This window comes from Letharia lupina, assembly GCF_014066315.1.
Source record: "Letharia lupina isolate WasteWater1 chromosome Unknown contig_7, whole genome shotgun sequence".
Classification (NCBI taxonomy): Eukaryota; Fungi; Ascomycota; class Lecanoromycetes; order Lecanorales; family Parmeliaceae; genus Letharia; species Letharia lupina.
Window position 1 is genome coordinate 2,044,773 of NW_023502976.1, and position 17,378 is coordinate 2,062,150.

The 17,378-nt window shown below is 50.4% G+C and overlaps 6 protein-coding genes across 6 annotated transcripts; 4 read left to right on the top strand and 2 right to left on the bottom strand.

Annotated features, from left to right (window-relative positions):
* Window positions 1-255: 255 nt before the first annotated feature.
* On the bottom strand, window positions 256-3,940 carry HO133_009842 (uncharacterized protein; the record flags this gene model as incomplete). Its single annotated transcript, XM_037300701.1, has 6 exons — window positions 256-825; window positions 963-2,008; window positions 2,071-2,250; window positions 2,310-3,004; window positions 3,121-3,596; window positions 3,671-3,940. 6 exons carry the CDS (start codon window positions 3,938-3,940, stop codon window positions 256-258), a joined length of 3,237 nt encoding a protein of 1,078 aa, XP_037154549.1.
* Window positions 3,941-5,056: 1,116 nt separating this feature from the next.
* Window positions 5,057-5,913, top strand: HO133_009843 (uncharacterized protein; the record flags this gene model as incomplete). The annotated part of the gene is made up of 4 exons (XM_037300702.1): window positions 5,057-5,409; window positions 5,592-5,634; window positions 5,689-5,791; window positions 5,843-5,913. The coding sequence occupies 4 exons, from the start codon at window positions 5,057-5,059 to the stop codon at window positions 5,911-5,913; spliced, it is 570 nt and encodes a 189-aa protein (XP_037154550.1).
* Window positions 5,914-6,395: 482 nt separating this feature from the next.
* Window positions 6,396-8,694, top strand: HO133_009844 (uncharacterized protein; the record flags this gene model as incomplete). The annotated part of the gene is made up of 2 exons (XM_037300703.1): window positions 6,396-7,169; window positions 7,966-8,694. The coding sequence occupies 2 exons, from the start codon at window positions 6,396-6,398 to the stop codon at window positions 8,692-8,694; spliced, it is 1,503 nt and encodes a 500-aa protein (XP_037154551.1).
* Window positions 8,695-9,157: 463 nt separating this feature from the next.
* On the bottom strand, window positions 9,158-11,610 carry HO133_009845 (uncharacterized protein; the record flags this gene model as incomplete). Its single annotated transcript, XM_037300704.1, has 4 exons — window positions 9,158-9,371; window positions 9,434-9,564; window positions 9,624-11,513; window positions 11,566-11,610. 4 exons carry the CDS (start codon window positions 11,608-11,610, stop codon window positions 9,158-9,160), a joined length of 2,280 nt encoding a protein of 759 aa, XP_037154552.1.
* Window positions 11,611-11,991: 381 nt separating this feature from the next.
* HO133_009846 (uncharacterized protein) lies at window positions 11,992-13,291 on the top strand (the record flags this gene model as incomplete). The annotated part of the gene is made up of 4 exons (XM_037300705.1): window positions 11,992-12,028; window positions 12,164-12,413; window positions 12,465-12,549; window positions 12,599-13,291. 4 exons carry the CDS (start codon window positions 11,992-11,994, stop codon window positions 13,289-13,291), a joined length of 1,065 nt encoding a protein of 354 aa, XP_037154553.1.
* A 711-nt stretch (window positions 13,292-14,002) lies between these two features.
* Window positions 14,003-17,304, top strand: HO133_009847 (uncharacterized protein; the record flags this gene model as incomplete). The annotated part of the gene is made up of 4 exons (XM_037300706.1): window positions 14,003-14,601; window positions 14,649-14,914; window positions 15,410-15,873; window positions 15,952-17,304. The coding sequence occupies 4 exons, from the start codon at window positions 14,003-14,005 to the stop codon at window positions 17,302-17,304; spliced, it is 2,682 nt and encodes an 893-aa protein (XP_037154554.1).
* Between the last annotated feature and the right edge of the window lie 74 nt (window positions 17,305-17,378).

Sequence of the window (17,378 nt, forward strand, 5' to 3'; positions counted from 1 at the left end):
ATGCATTCATTTGAGCTCGCCTGATACCGCTGTTGCCAGCTGAAACCCACCTCGATGTTGGCTGAAATACCACCTATTTCAGCAAGCCAATGGCCTATTGCCGAGAAGATAGGATAATCTGCACTTTCTCCTGTAAACAGTAAGTATGAAAGTAGGGGTTATCTACCCAGGATCTCGTGATAAAGCATGTCATGTAGCCAATACTGAGCGACAAGATGCATCGAGAAGAGCCAATATCTGGTCATTCAAGCAATTTCAGACCCCAGTGGCAGAATTTACACCTGCAACTGCTGAGTGTGGGCCAACGGTAGGGTCGGCTGCATTGGCGGAGCCGGAAGACGTCTCGTTCGTTGAAGGATGGAGTGTATCGCTCGACCAAGCTCCAGACGCCGCGCCAGAAAGAGTTTCAGACTGCGCTGCCTTTCTACGCCGCTGATACCATTGGCGGCGATGACTCTGCCCTGAAGACGCCTGGTTTGAGGCATCTGTACCAACTGCAGAGAGACGACGAGGCTGATTCTGTGATGGCTCATCGCTTGGTCCATCAGTCTGGCTACTTTTGACAGCTGATCCACTAGGCTCGCTCTTATTGTTGCCACGGCGTGGGTTGAAGTTGCCACGCTTTTTCTTGGTCTCGTGTTGGCCTTGGCCCGAGTTCTTCGAGTCAGAGGTGGTCGGCCTGGAGTCAGACACGAAAGCGTCAGATGTGGACTCCGACTCAACAGCGGGCCCTTTGCCCTTCTGATTGCGCTTGGCTCCGTTCTTTTTGAAATTGCCGCTCTCATGGCTGTGTTGGTGGGCTTCATTCCCGTGGTCGTGAGAGGCCTGCAGAAGATTTCTAGAGTCAGCATTACCTCTTCTAAGGCAAGCAACCGAAGTACGTGAAAGTTTCAAGGAGTGGAAGCGGTAGTTTTGTCTCTAAATGCCAACGTTGTTTTGGAAGTTGCCCCAGATGTACGTACCTGACCTGCGCTTGCAGACGTGCCACGCTGGACACGAGGTACGAAATCAGGGGCAGTAGCGCGAAGACTCTTGGTTCCAGAAGCCGAGCTGTCCGATGATCGTCGGTTTTCCTCGCTAGATGACTTTTCTGTAACATGGCTGAGTTTGGGCTGCGGGGCGGTGGCAGGATCGGAATCGGTGAGCATAAGACTGGCATCGATCTGTTTGTGCCAGAGTTCGTGGAACTTTCCTTTAGACTTGAGAAGCTCACGCGGCGACCCTTGCTCAACGATAACACCATCTTTGATGACCAAGATAGTATCAGAGCTGGCCACTGTAGACAGTCTGTGAGCGACTGTAAAGGTTGTACGGCCCTTGGTCAATATTTGCAGGGCATCCTGGATGTTTCCTTCGGTCTCGGTGTCGACAGAGCTCGTGGCTTCATCCAATAGGACGATCTCAGGATTCTGGAGTATGACTCTGGCTATTGCGACCCTTTGCAATTCGCCACCCGAAAGCTTGACGCCACCCTCGCCCACCTTTGTTGAATAACCTTTGGCGAACTTTAGGATCTTCTCGTGTATAGAGGCGGCTTTGCATGCCTCTATGACATCTTCGTCTGTCGCAGCTAATCGCGCATAGCGAACATTCTCCATGATACTGGTATCGAACAGCGAAGGGTCTTGTGGCACCACGCCGATGTGTTGACGGAGGCTTGACAGGGTGACGTCTCGTATGTTCTGGTCGTCTATCATGATACTGCCCTTTTTGACATCATAAAAGCGGAAGAGCAGTCTCAAAATAGTGGATTTTCCACCGCCGGTTTCTCCGACCAAGGCGACCTTTTGACCCGGTGCAGCATAGAAGTTGAAGTCTTTGATAACTTCTTTCTGGTTGTCATAAGAGAATCCCACATCGTGGAAACGGATGGTCCCACGCTTGAACTTGAAAACATCTTGACCATCCTTGACACTGGGTTTCTTCAGGAACAAGTCAAGCAGCGACTCAGCATCTGTAAGATACTGAACCAATTGACGCTGGACATTCACAAAGTTCTGAAGTTTTCCTAGGTAGGATTAGTGACAGTGCTTGTAGAATATCAGCAAAGAAGACTGCAGAAGGACTTACCAGTGAAGTTACCCCAATATGATACAAGCATCACGAAACCGCCAATTGGTGCACCTTTGGCAATCTGATAGATGGCCAGGATACAAGCGCTGATCATCCCGCATTCGATGATCGTATCTTTGGCGACTTGAGAGATGTAGAAGAGATAATACCATTTCTGCTGTGCCTTGATGTTCAGACCTGCAAGAATGTTCTTCGTCAGCGCATATAATCATCAGCGATAGGAGATGTTTGTTCACCGACGATATCCGCATATCTGGCCTTCTCGTATCCGTGGCGGTTAAAGTATGAGACCGAACTCCATCCTCCAACGCTGTTGTACATCACCTGGAATTCTTTCCTCGTGAGGGCATTGAATATGCGCCTTGGCTCCGTCTGCTGGCCAACAAAAGCAAGCGAAGCCCAGACAAAAATCGCCGTAGTTGCAGCCACGATTAGGGCCATGTAAGGGCCGAACACCCAATACAGGTAGACAAACGCGACGGCCACGTCGACAAACATGGGTAGCACTTTGAACAATAAGGCTTCAGCGATGTGTTTGAGAGAATTGCCTTGGGATATCGCCGTATATAGCTCCGCAGATTGCTTCGTTGTGTGGAAGTCTCGGGATAATCCCATGATGTGGTTGTACGATCCGGTTTTGAGAGATCCCTCGGCGTACTGTTCAATAGGTAGCCACAGCATGTACCTGAGCTCACCAAGGATCGAGTTTTGTACCCAGCTAAACAAAACCCAGAGACTGACTTCCAGAAGTGGAACGTGGCCCTGAGACGTGCCGAGGCGGTCAATCACAATCCCAAATTGGCGTGGCTCAAGGACGTTTAGTGCTCGCGCAAAAAGAAGGCATAAGCAAACTCCAAGCATCTTTGCCTGGAGTTTTCGGCTGCTTGAAGGCCATAGATAAGGTATGAAGATGGAAAAAGCTTTTGCGTACCTATTCACAAATCAGCGAATAGTCAACCAAGATTGACATTAGGGTAGAGCCGGACCCTGAGGAGGGCAATCGTGTTTAGGGCTGGGACAAATGATGAAACAAGGATAGTGCCTTACGTGAACCAATTTCCTTCAGCCTGCAGCCGCTTCTCGACCAATTCCTTCTTTTCTTTTCGCTCCTTCAGATCCTCATCGTCAGACTCACCATCTGCATCGTCCATTTCTGCTGAGACAGTAATGGATCCATAGCCTGACTTTCCATTAGAAGTATGGGTGTCGCTCGATTCGCCTTTGTGGTGCCCAAGAAGGGACGCGGATTCTTCGTCGGCCTTGGTGCCTTTGGAAGACTTGGTGAAAAGGACCGTGGAGAGCAAGACTAGAATAAGCAAGCGGCAAGCTTGGACTGCCGTTTGAGCATAGACGAAAGCGCTTCGCGGCAAACCAAAGGCAAGGCAGAGGGTGAATATGATTGCTTCGACGACCAGCCCAATGAACCATGATCCGTAGTAAGGGTACCATACAACCGGATTCTCGGTGTCCATGATGCTCACAGCGAGAAACGCCCAGACGAGAAGGGAAAAAAGGGCGTAAACCTAAACGATTGGGGTTAATGGAGAGGACTCATGGAGTCTCGACCAAGCTTGTGGTCAATGGAAAAGGCACTCACGTTGCCATCGGTGGAGGAGTGACGAGCGCCATTAACGGCGGTGTCCGTCAAGAGCATACATGACTCCACCAAGAAAGAGACGACGATCAAGGACACGAGACAGACCAGAATCCTGCGAGGACCCGAGCGACTGGCTTTCAAGTTCTGCAGTGTGCATATGCTGACGGTAGCGGCGACCAGGAAGTACGCAAGCACCAATGCTGGTGCAATGTAGTGTAGAGCTTGAAGGAAGCGCTGCTGCTGTTCTGCTGCGGCCACCACGGCCGTCATGGTTCCATTCATGGGTGACTGCAGAGACACCATCCCTGACCTTTGCTTGCTAATGGGAAGTGTTGTGTGAGACGATGGAGAGTTGTGACAGATTCTAGAGGGGTATCAATATCAAGGGTGTCAACCTGACATAGGTTTCTTGAGTTGTTACTATGAGAATAATCAAAGTTAAGTTGAACGGGGTGAAAGCTTCCAAGAAGGCGATTTCCGCGCTAAAGGGCGCTAAAGGAAATATTGATAGCTTTCCTGAAAGGGTAGTAACGGCTAACGCCATTCAAGTGGTCAAAAAGGGCAGCCGGGCTCAGCTCAACCACTTTTCGGCAGGATTCAGCCGCAACCGCACGGAAGAGGGGAGGGACGGGGAGAAGAGCGGCGGTCATTGCGTGATATAAGTCTTTCTGACCTGCTTCTAATATTTCTCATTTTCTTTTTCTCATTTTCTTCTTCGCTTTTCTAGTAGCTGTGGCCAGAATTGAAGGGTCCCGATACTGGCCACTGGGAAAGAGCGACGACTCCATACCCGAAAGAATATCTGATTTTGCCCTGGCATTCTGGCTTATACTCTTGACATTGCCTTCAATCATTGAACGTAGCCTTAAAACCGCGCACCTGCATTTCTTTGGTGGCTGATTTACTGTCACAGACTCACAAGGCCACAGCACCTTGAACGGCCACCATTCCTACCCCCCAGACATGATTTGTATCCTCTCTGTTCCCTGTGACATAGATTGAGTAGGATGTCGAATCCGATGGAGCACCCTCCAAGTCGAGCCGAAATGTCAGTAGTCAAGGACCTTCGATCGCTTGAAAAAGGATATCAACAAATCTCCAGTGGTAGTTGACTCTCCTTGACATGCACCCGTAGACTCTCCAACCTTAGTCGCCCCGGTTTCATAGAATTAGAAGCTTATGAGGTGTTCATCATCGTATGATCATGTCCGAGAGAAAAGATGTTGGCAACTGAACAAAAGAAATGCCCGAGCCTCCGGGGCCGGCTTTTGGCGCCGCGGCACAACAGTCGCCAATGCACCTCGCGCAATACGACACCCGCCATAGAATTGGCACGCATTGGAGCACAAGCATCTCAGCGTCGTCCACAGCAATCGCTCCAGAATCATGGACTTTGCTCCTTATCAAGACACCACTCCAGAATCCACACGAACCCTCTCTCCACCTCCAAATCGAATCTCGTCTCCTGCCCGCAACGCCAGATCTCCACCTCCAACCCGACCAAACACAGACCCATTTGGCGTGTCATCCTTGCCAGAACCCAGTCATTTCAGTGATGAGCCTAGGGAAAATGCAGGGTTTGGAAGGGGACATATAGAAAATGGCAGGCTGGACGTCAATCTGTTCGAGACGAGCCTACCACTACGGCTAGACTACGAGGCAATGCTGGCATATCTGCTGCTACCGCCTGCAGGAGGGGTATTTCTACTGGTGGTGGAACATAAGAGTGATTACGTACGGTACGTCAGACTTGGAGAAAGAGGTGTTTACGGCACTCCTTGCTTCCCGTGGAGTTGCTCTGTAACAGTATCTCTGTGCAGTTGCGCTTTTGCTCAACCTATCCTCTACCTACTTGTCTCTGCGCATCGACCGCCATCTCTCTGTGCCTGCTGCATGCATATACTGACAAGACGTTCCGAAGATTCCATGCTTGGCAATCAAGTCTACTATTCGCGGCGATTTTCGTGGGCCTCACCCTCCGACCATTTGCGTGATGCACATCATTGACCTCGTACCAGGTCCTACACCTGATCCTCTCGTGGTCAAGCATACTATCATGGATGTTATTCGTCATTGATATAGGTCTTATCGGATTCCTTGCTATGCATGCCTACCGAGACGGTATAAATATCCCCCATACCTACTTTCATGTTGATACTGACATGGCTGCAGCTGATGGCTTGGATCGTTTTGAAGTTCCGTTCTTTGGGGGTTTGGCGAGCTCCTTCGTAGACTCTGAGTGAGATATGCTTTTGTATGATATCGATACATTGGAAGAACGGCGCAATTGCTGGGCAAGATACCCGTTAAGAGTTGGCGGTCAATAGACAGCATTGTACTCGTACTGTACATATAATGATAGGTAGGGTCATAGATCCTTGGACCAGTCGTTTAATCTATCCTCCGGAGAATTGAAAGTCTTGAGGCTCTAGAATTTTAAGAATGCCCCCTCTAAACTTCCACTCGCATGTTTTAAGTGTTCACAAGCTCGACGTTCCGGTTATGCTAAATTCCAGAAGAGAGCATCTTACGAAAACCGACAATCTTTTCAAACGATGAAGCTTATCTTTCGAGCCCCGTACAAATGCCTCGTGGCGTATGCGCCACGCTGCAAGGCAGTGCTCTCAGCCTCGTCCCATCTCCGCCCCCTTCTGCGTTCCTTCCAGCTATAAGAACTTCCATCTGCTTTCTTCTGGCTTCCTAGTCATGCGACTTATTCCTCACTATGGATGGCGTAAGTATCGCTGCATCAATTGTGGGCATTGCCACGGCAGGCGTCCAAGTCTCTATCAAGCTCGTCACTCTCGCATCTCAGATCAGCACCGCATCAGACCGTATTTCATCCATCGGGAATGACATCTCTCTTACATCAGGCGTACTTCATCAGCTGGGTGAACTGATAAACCGGAAGACCACGGACGATGGCATCAGTATCTTGAACCAAGATGGCCTCAAGACTACGAAGACGTCCGCGGCGATGTGCGAGAGGATATTTCAAGAAGTTGAAAAAGAGATGAAGAGAGCGAGTGAGCAGCTGAGAAGATACAAGCCAGGCCAAGGTCGGATGAGCGGGGAAAAGATCGAGTTGTCGATGACTGAAAAGGCGAAATGGCTGTTCTTGCAGCCAAGCATTGATAGATGGAGAGCGGACTTGAGGGATGCAAAGTCGACGTTGATGTTGATGCTGCAAGTGGCGAGTTTGGCTTTGAGCAAGAGAATGGCAGATGCATCCATGTCAATAACCGAGCACCAGGACTTTGTACGTGCCATAGTGGCTTTGGAGCTACAGCGACGAGAAGAACGTACAACTTCCTTTCAACAGCAGAAAGTGTTGAGGTCCTCCAGCTCAGATGATACAACCAAAGAGAACGCCGATACGACGCCAGCGGGAGAAGGCACGTTGAATTCCGATCGTAACCATCAAATACCCGAACCCGTGGTACAGGCAGGCGAAAAGCGTACTGCAGGAGTTATTAAGTTTCGCAAGTTGTTGTCAGACGTACGTGCAAGATTTATGTCAGAGCGCGTTGAAGGTCCTGGAGTGGCCCGACCAAGGGGGCTCGAAACCCAGCATGTCTACGGCGGACGACGGCTGACACTACGACAAAACCAAAAAAAAATTCTCTTTTCGTTTTTTTCTTCGCGATTTCTAGTTCTCAACTCTTCGAGAGGTACTTTTTGAGGCACTCTTTAGGGGCTACTCTCTGGGGTACTCTTCGGGGTACTCTTCGGGGTACTCTCCGGGGTACTCTCCGCGGTACTCTCTCGGGTACTCTTTCGGGTACTCTTCCGGGTACTTTTTCGGGTACTCTTCCGGGTACTTACGACGGATAATAACTAACACTACGATCGAATATTTTATGAAGTTCTTCGCAAAAAAAAAAAAAAAAAAAAATACGGGACTTTCCACGGAACTTCCCGCGAATTCTTTTTTTTTTTTTTTTGCGAAGAACTTCATAAAATATTTAATCGTAATGAGAGTACCCCGGAGAGTACCTCGAAGAGTACCCGGACGAATACCCCGGAGAGTACCTCGAAGAGTACCCGGAAGAATACCCCGCAGAGTACCCCGCAGAGTACCCCGGAGAGTACCTCGGAGAGTAGCCCCTCAAGAATACCTCAAAAAGTACCTCTCGAAGAGTTGAGAATATTCTAAAAAGAATATTTTGGAGAGAGTTACTAGAAATCGCAAAGAAAAAAACGAAAAGAGAATTTTTTTTGGTTTTGTCGTAGTGTCAGCCGTCGTCCGCCGTAATGTCGCGAACATATCTCCGGCATCCTCTCCGGATTCTAAGTTGCCTCGCACGGATGACACCAGCGACGTGCCAGAGTATTACACCATGGATTCTTCACACATATCGTTCTCCTCTGACAGTGACAGCGGGACACAAACAAACCACAACACAGAGCTTCAGTTGTTCCTCCTCAAGCCCATAGTCGAAGACCTGTTTGACAGAATCGAACTTCGCTGGTCGGTAGAGAACACAAATCTGCGACCTTTGGCAATTCGCCAACACCTGGCCGAGAATAAGAAGAACGATCTTCCGTCAGTCGTTGAGATGCTGCAGCATTTGCATGCCTATGAGCAAGCAATGGTTGACTCTGAAACAACAAAGGGTTCCGGAGGCTCCGTCCTATCTTTGGAAAGAACGAAGACAGACATTCAATCCAGAGACATGCTCTTCCAGGCGGTCCCAGGGCTACAATTCGTGGTCCAGCGCCGAGTACGCCAACCACCACGTTTGTTTTCCACTCCACAATTCGAATACCGTCACCCATCTTCTAGCACCCCGACTCAACGCTCTATGTCCGTCAATTTCCATAAAGGTGCGATGTCTCGTCGTCGCCCAACTTCCACGCGCCGCCAGCCAAGGCCATCAACATCCAAAATATTGGGCAGCAGGAGAGCCGCAGTTCCCACGGCAGCGTCAGTCATTCTCGATGAGCGGGACCAGGGCGACGACGAAGCTGACGCCGTGGTGACGGGACTGTTGCGGAAGTATACGACTCTTTTCGACTCATGAGACGGTCGGGCATGGTGTCGGAAATAGTGGCAGTCGAGTCGATAACAGTAGAATCAATGAGGAGGTTTTCATACTGTTTTAAATTCTTCCCGGAGCAAGTTTGATCCTGAATATCAACTGTTTCCGGGTTGATGGCTCAGACTGATGTGAAAATGAGAGGGTCTCAGCGTCTCTGACTGCCGCTTGTGTTGACTGCTTGCCTTGGTAGCTGTGGAATACAATAGGGGGCTTTTACATACCGAAGCACGGAATTCAGTGGAGTGTCTTTCAATTATGGCATTCTCGCAGCGCAGGGGATATCTAGTCAAGTAAGTCAAGAAACACGAGGTATCTACACACGGCGCCATCACTCAATAGCCACCCAAACCCAACAGCGCCGGGAATTTGTACAACCGCCCTCATCAGTCATTCCAGTGGTCAGACATCAGCACCAGACGCCATTAACCCACCCAAGTCGCTGGCCTTATTCATCCATCCCAGCAACACCATCGAGTCCTTCATCTTCAGCGCCTCCATCGTCAAGCTCGGCTTTGACTTCTTGGTCAACGAACGCTTCGTAATTTTCGAGATTTTGCTGGATGTGGACCTTGAACTTGATGACATCGTTCAAGATCTTCTCGATCTCGGTGTGCAGTTCCTCGCGCAGGGCGTTGGCACGAAGGGTCAATTGTTCGAATCTAGCAGAGTAGTCAGCACGCTCTGACTCGCATTTACCCTAAAGGAAGTGAGGTTCGCGTACTCGATGTTAGTGTTCATCTCGCGCTGCTCCATTAGCTGTACGCTTTCATCGAGGCCGGCGCGCATCTTCGCGAGCTCCTTCTCCATCTTCTCGATCTGCGCATCCGATGCAACTTTCTGGGTAGATGTGACCTGCAATAGCTGATTAGAATACCAGTAGACCTTTTGGAGGGAACGGTGGTTCTGCTTACCTCTTTGGTCTTCTCGAACTCCTCCTCGGCCGCTCTTACACGGTGCTCTAAAGCTTCTACTTCACTTCGCTTGTCGTCAATAGCTTCTTTGATAGAGTCCAGCAGCTCATGGTTCTTCATGTCCGCGTCAACTGCCAACGTTCTCCTCTCATTGATCTCTTTTCTTAGTCCGATGAGCTGGCTTTTGATGTTGCCACGTAGGTCAAGGTTGAGGACGTGAGGAGGATGGTAGCCGGTCGAAGGGTCAGCGAGCAGACGATCATTACTGCTGCCGCGCTGTGAGGCGCCCATTTGGGAAGACGAGAAGTTGGGCGTAGAATCAATGTTGAGGTGGAGCTCGAAGTCCTGGCCCTTGGCATTTGCTGCGGTGGCAGGTACCAAGGCGATCTGGTAGCACAGAGAGTTGTACTTCTCAACAACGCGTTCCAGCTCTTCCAGACTGCGGTTGGCGTCGATTTCCTTTTCGCCCGCTCTTCGCTTGACTTCCCCCAACCTGGTTGTTGTGGTCTCGAGGCCTTTTTGCAATCTTTCCCGCTCAGTAGTCATGCGGTCAATGTCCTGTATAGTGATACCCTGCCGGTCCACTGAATCTTGCAAGTTGGTCTTCTCCTGCTCAACTTCTCCGAGCTCTGCCTCCGTGCGTTCGATCTCCTCCTGCAAAAACTTGTTCCGTTGCTCATACTTCTCGACCTTGGCTTCAACGTTGGTGTTGTACTCCTCAAACTTCCGCTTGTCGTCCTCCAGAATCTTGAAATTCTTTTCCAGCTTCGCTAGATCTGGAGCGCCTGCTTCAGCTTCGGCGATCTGCTGCTTAAGGACCTCATTTTCTGCCTCAAGGATCTTCATCTCTTCGGCGTACTTCTGGTTACCTCGCTCAAACTCGGCAGCCATAGCTTCAACGTGAGGTACCACCTGCCTATTCGCTTCTTCTTCTCCGTCTTCGTCTCCTTCTTCCACTTCCACTTGTATCCAGTCATGATAAGCTCCGCTTAGGAATCGGAAGATGATTCTATCTCCACTGACGTCCACACCGGCTTCTGCACATGCGTCGTCGTACTCACCGACGTCATATTTATCCATCATCTGAGCTATCTGCATCATCCATTGTAGCATTCCAAGGAATGAGGACCAATTCTGGCCGCCGACCGCTGCCCATTGTGACTTTGAGACTTTATTCTCAAACGGATACCGTAGCTGCTTTAGGATAGCGGGCCCCTCAAAGTCGATACTTTTCATGAAACGGTAGGCGGGATCTACTCGACGATACAGCCATTGGAAAATAGCCTCGAAGTCCTTTTGCGTAGGTGAGGTCATGCTCTTCTGGTTGAGCGAGCGCTTCATGTCCAATTCGAAGTTGTTCCGTGTCAGGTAGTCAAGCAGGTCTTGGCCCACTTTCGCTCTGTAGTTCGGATCTCTCCACGGTCGTGGATCTCCTCGTGCGCTAGCTGGAGCTGGCGCTTGTGTGAAAAACGATTGGTGGCCCATCCCGCCAGTGGAAGAGGATCGAGACCATATGCTGCTTCTTCGCTGCATGCTCTGAGAAGCGCTCAACGATTGCTGGTTCGCTGGCGTCATTGCACCCGGCGCATAGCTCATTCTGTTTGCGGACACACCGCCAAACATGTTGGAAGAAGAGCTTCGCTGCACTGTAGACGGACGGTTTGTCTGCCCCTCCGCGAGAGTATTGAAGTTGACGCCTGATGAGGCACGCTGAAAATTGGGCTGTTGAGGCCGACTGGGAGCGAGCGACATGCGAGAGGAGGAGACCGAGCGAGCATGGTGGGATGTGTGCGGTGCATAGTTCTCTTTGATGTTGGAGATAGAATTGGAGCGTTTTAAGGCGGAAGCAGGTTGTGGAATTGCGGAGTTGTAGTTGATACCACCCAATGTCTGCGAGGTGGATTGTCAGTAGAGCTTGAATATTGCAGGCGTGGAAATTTACCTCTCGAGGCCGGCGCACGCTGAAGAGCCCTGTATCTTGTGACATCTTCAGTGGTAAGCGGCAAGTGCAACGATCAGGTCTACAATTCGCGCAGCCAAGAGTCCGCGATATAGAACTGGTGTCGGCGAGGTTTCTTCAATGGCAAGTAACGGCAGCGGTGTAGTTTGCGCCGATGTTGATGGTTTGTTTACTTTTCAGATTTTAGCGTGCCAAGACTTGCTGGCGCTGCCGCGCGCGGGCCGAGGTCCAGTTTTCCCCGACCACCCCATGTACGGGACCATCATTTTGGACCACCTCGACACCTATTCGCTTTCATAGCTTTGTATTCGTACCGATTGGATTGAGACTCTCATCAGACGACGACAAAGAATTATGACCTCTTCGATCGCCTCGTAAAAAGTGATCTGACCGCTTAAACGGAGCTGTATGCTCGACGCAGACCCAGGCGCAGCGGATCGAGATGGTGCGTGAAGATCTAGTATCGTCCGCCGTAAGACTCTGTTCCAAGCAGATGCCAGAATCGCAGCTCATCAGTTTCTAGGTTTCCTGTAAGAATTCTAACAGAATGCCACGGTGCAATGTAATCTAATGATCTTAGTTCTCCAAGACCCATCTGTCGCCGCTTCAGCCCTTGACAAAAGAATTGCCTTCCTACAATCAAAAAACCTTACGCAAGAAGAGATCGATGTTGCTCTGGCGAGAGCAGGAGATGGATCACACACAGAGAATGCAGTGGCACCACCTCCGCCGAGCCAATACCCTTATCAAGGGCAGCAGATGACGAGGCAACCTGCAGGGTATGGATACGGACCTTATCAAGGAGGACCATGGCCACAAGCGCCGCCAGAGTGAGTACGACAGTTGCTAATTGAGGCAGTACATGGACTGACGAAGAATAGACCACCTCAGCGGGACTGGAGAGACTGGTTTATAATGGCAACTGTCACCAGCGGAGTTGGCTATGGCCTTTATGCTGTTGCAAAGGTACTTGGAACTTGTTCCAGTACCCCGTATCTTACTGACAGCTATACAGCGCTACGTCTTCCCCCTTATTTCTCCTCCCACACCACCTCAGCTCGAGGCCGACAAAGCCTCCATTGACGAATCCTTTAACCGCGCTTTTGCCCTGATCGAACAACTTACAACCGACACCGCCGCCATCAAAGAATCCGAATCCGAGAGAACAGAGAAGCTAGACACGACCCTAAAAGATGTTGGTAGTGTGATCGAAGATCTGAAGGCTGCAAATACGAGACGAGAAGCGGAGAGTAGAATAATAGCCGATCAAGTGACTGGCTTGAAAGATATGGTACCGAAAGCGTTGGAAGGGTGGAAAGCTAACGGAGACGCCAAGTTAGAAGAGCTAGGCCAAGAGGTGCAGAGCCTAAAGAAACTGCTAGAGAATAGAGTTGGCAGGCCTAGTGGGGCACCGACACCAACGGGCAGAGGACATCCGAACGGAAATGAGAAGTCAAAAGATAATCCCTCGGCCTTCAGTTCGGCGAACAGTGGGACGACCACTCCAACTGCCGAGTCTGCCAGTGGTCCATCGGCTCCAGCGCCAGGAGTAACAGTGCCCAAGAGGGAATCTACCCCATTGCGGGGATTTGAGAGGAGTGATCGTCGAGCAATACCTGCATGGCAGATGGCAGCTGCTACCGAGAAGACTGACACGGGGGGCTCACCTTCGAATGCAGAAGCAAGTACATCGGAAGCTGGAGCATAAGCAGGAGAAATTAATAGTTCCAAATCCTTGTTTGAGACCCATTTGACCTGTTGCAAGCCTTTCCTGCATTGCACTCCCAGACCTATCCAACTGTACAAGTGACAGAGACCACGAGTCGAAGCACGAATGCAGATAGAGCTACAATGGACACGGGTACACGAGCAATGTCAAAAAGGCTAGCGTCCGGTCGCATCAATTGTCTGTGCATAGCAGGTAGAAAATATGTCGTCTGTGTTGCTACCAAACCCTTGATGTTACTATTTGTTGGGGCCTATGCAGCTGATTTAGTTTGTTGAAGCGACACAGGCCTATCTTTTGACTTGGACTGTGATCTCCTCCAGCTGCGTTTCCAGATCGGGAACCGAGCTATTGTCGCCGCCTCGATCCGTCATCACGACCTAACGTGGCAAAACCTGAAATCAGTTGAAACGAGGTGGCACTCGTTAGGCTCGACGATAAAGTGTCACGCCTGGTAGACACCGTGGATAGACAATGCACCGCAGTGAATGATCACCCCTATCCAAGATACCACTGCGGCCTCGAGTTTGATTGATTTCGTCCCCAGGTTGCGCGAGTTGAAGGGGAAGTTCAAGTAGCCCCATACAGAGCAATTTGACAAGTTGGGGGACCATCGACCGCGAGAAAGCTGGCGCGGAAGAGGTTTCGCGTAGAGCAAGGGGGAGATTCGAGGAAGCAAAGAGAGAAAGAAGGATGCTGCCGCGCAGTCGACTCGAGAAGTTGAGGCGCAAAACCAGGAGGCTAACGAGCGTCTTGAATCGCAGACATTGGGATGGAGAGGCTCGAGAAGAGGTTGGTGGGGGTGTTACCAGAGGAGAAGAGACCGAGACGAAGTTGACAGATACCAACAGACGGCAAAATGCCCTGAAAGACTGGATACAGTCGGAGCGCGAAAGCTGCAGCGAGAAGCAACGCAGAGTCAAATGTCTCTGTGGTTCTGTCATGCAGTCACGGAGACAATTCAACGCGGATCAACAAAGGTCCGATACCAGATCAAGAAAGCTCGGTGAGGATGAGGAGACCCTTCGCAACGAAGTCGAACGTCTCAGGCCCCAGATCACATCCCACAATGGGGTTCAGGAGGCATTTTATCGCGTATCGCAAGGCCCCCGAGGAGAGGGGAACGGCCGCAAGAAGCGCCTCAGAGGCTGCTTTACAACAGTTTTCGGAGAACATGAACGCTTCCAAGGATGCTTTATCCAAGGCACACAGGGGATCAACCATGCCAAAGACGTTGTCTACGCAGCCACCGCCAGCAGCACTGTCGCCTACGGCCGCCCGGGGACGAAACCGTGGCATAAGTCGTGGTGGAAGCCCCCACTTTCCTACAGGACTACAGTCGGCTGCGACCTTTCCAAACCAATCCACTGGGTGGCTACGCATCATTTGGCCCTTATATTGATCGCACTCCGGCATTAACCGGTCAAGCGTCATCGAGCGCTCAAGGTAGTCAGTCCGAATCTGCAACCCCGGCGAATGCACCTGATGATACCAAAGATCTGTCGAGCAAGCTGGGTTTCCTTGCTGACTGGAACGACATTGATACCAATAGAATGTTGGAGAAATCGATTCTTATTTCGCACTTCGTCTTCGATACTACATTTAGTCTGATATCATTATTAAATTGTCTTCTGAATAGGATCAAACCAAGAGGTCAAGTCTCAGGTACCTTTTGTATAAACAATAGACTGTTCCGTGCCCAACTGCTTGTGTTTTCTTGTGCCCTTTCTACATAGTCGTACCGTCCACATAGCTGAGGTATTCGATCATGTTGGAACTACAGGTATTGGCAGCGGAAAAAGTGTATGAATGATAGGCCATGACTGTTATACTCTAACAGCTATCTTGACTGTCATGAAGAATGTAAGAAAAAAAGCATCAAGGTGGCCATGCTCTAGTCTATATACACCCTGGAAATATCTCTCAGTGTTCATACGACTGAATCCGATATTTGACTTACGAATACGAACAAATCATGCATGGCGATAGCCGCTAACCTCATTAGGCCTAGCTCATTGTAGCCCCATTGCTGTAGCTGACCTCAGTCAGCTTGGCACAGTAGATAGAAGAATCAAAATCTATTACCACATCTACTACTAGGAATATATCGTGTCCCAAATGTACAGATGGACCCTCTTTCCATAATAGCAAGCGTTGTAGGTGTTGCGACTGCCGCGCTGGAAAGCTCGGTCGCACTTCATAATGTCCTCAAGGCTATTCAAAACGCCCCTCGCGATATCAAGAAGCTATCTGGCGAGACCGAAGAGCTGTCTTCTATTATCGCGTCATTACAGTCAACACTCAAAGACGAAGACCAGAAGCAAGCACTGCGAAACAATGATCGTATCATCAAGTCGCTGGAACAGCTGGAAGGTCCTTTGAAGAGTTTCTCGGAGATCAATGGGAAGATTGAGAGTACTCTAAGGCCGTATCTCAAGTTGACGGATGATGGGAGGAGTTGGAAGATCTCGGATTTGAAGTGGCTGTGGGCTAAGGGCGGCATCAATGAACTTTTGGAGGGCTTTCAGCGTAGCAAGCAAACGCTCAACCTCCATATGAGCAATGTAACTATGTGAGCCCTCCATTTGCATACAGATCAGATGCCGGGATTATTTTCGAGTTCTGATGCCCACAAAAGGCAGTGTACACTCCTTCTCACCGCCTATGACGCTGGCTCCCGACCAGAGAGACCGAGAGTAAACCGCCAAGACTCTACAAGCACGAATGTCGGTGGCGCACTGAAGAAATACGTGGCCGAAACGCTCGATGGGGCATCAGAAGGCTCGTTCGAGGCAGGACGATATAAAAAGTACGACGCAGCAGCTCCAGTTCTCGAGAATCGAGACTCCACGGCGGACATCACTAAGCGCATGGAGAAGCTTAGCCTTCAGCGGATAGCACTCTTTGACGCCGCTAAAGACGGACAGCACGAAATTGTCAGACTGCTACTCCAAGACGGCATGGATGTCAACGCGATAGCCCGAGATGGCCAAACGGCCTTGCATCTCTCCGCCGAGTACGGCCACGAAGCTGTTACGCAAACATTGATAGAATACGGCGCTAAAATCGACCTGAGAATGCTCCCCGGCAAGGCCGACAAGAATGGGAACTGCCCAGGTGGCAGAAATCCACTGCACTACGCAGCACTGAACGGGCATTTAGGCATCATCAACGTACTACTAGATCATGGAGCAGACGCTTCGCCGCAGAGCACAAATCTCAGGACACCTCTACAAGAGGCAATAGCAGAGGATCGTACTGCGGTAGCCATGCTGCTGATCAAGCGCGGTGCAAGCTCAAAAACATGCGATCGCGAGGGCTGGACGCCATTGCATTGCGCCGCTTACAAAAAAAACCTTGATATCGTAAAGGCACTCATTGCCAATGGTGCAGATGTTGAGGCTAGAACATCTGATTGGAATGTCAAGGGCAAAGAGCGCTGGCGGCGTACTACTCCTCTCTTTCTGGCTGTCTGGAACGGTCAAATCGGTGTTGTGCAAGCGCTGCTGGATGCAGACGCGGATCCTAGGGCTGATATCTCGGATGGCGCTACTTGTGTTCATGCTGCTGTCTATGGGAACCGGAGGGGGCCGTGGATTGCTGGTATGCTACTTGATGCGGATGCGAAGCGCGATGGCAGACATGATATCGCGCTGATCAATATGAAGAAATTGGATGGTAACACCGCACTACATGTTGCGGCTGCCAAGGGTCATGTTGATATGGTTGAGCTGCTGTTGAAGAAGGGGGCCGATGCGAAGGCTGTGAATGGGCTTGGGAGAGACGTGTTGCAGCATGCGAAAACGGTAAAGAAAAATGAAGCTGTGGTGAGCTTGCTAGAAGAACATGTTTCCAGGTCGAAGAAGGCGAAGGGGATAAAAACGAAACAGAAGAGCAAAGGAGGTAGTCACGAAAACCTTACTATTGAACCAGCGGACGCCAGCGTTGACCCCACTAAACGCCAACATAGCAGGCAACGCAGCTCGGCTTGTTGAAATATTCGATCGGGGACAGAGATCCCTTGACCGAAGCGAACAAGTATTCGAGGTCCGTGCCGGGGAGTGAGACT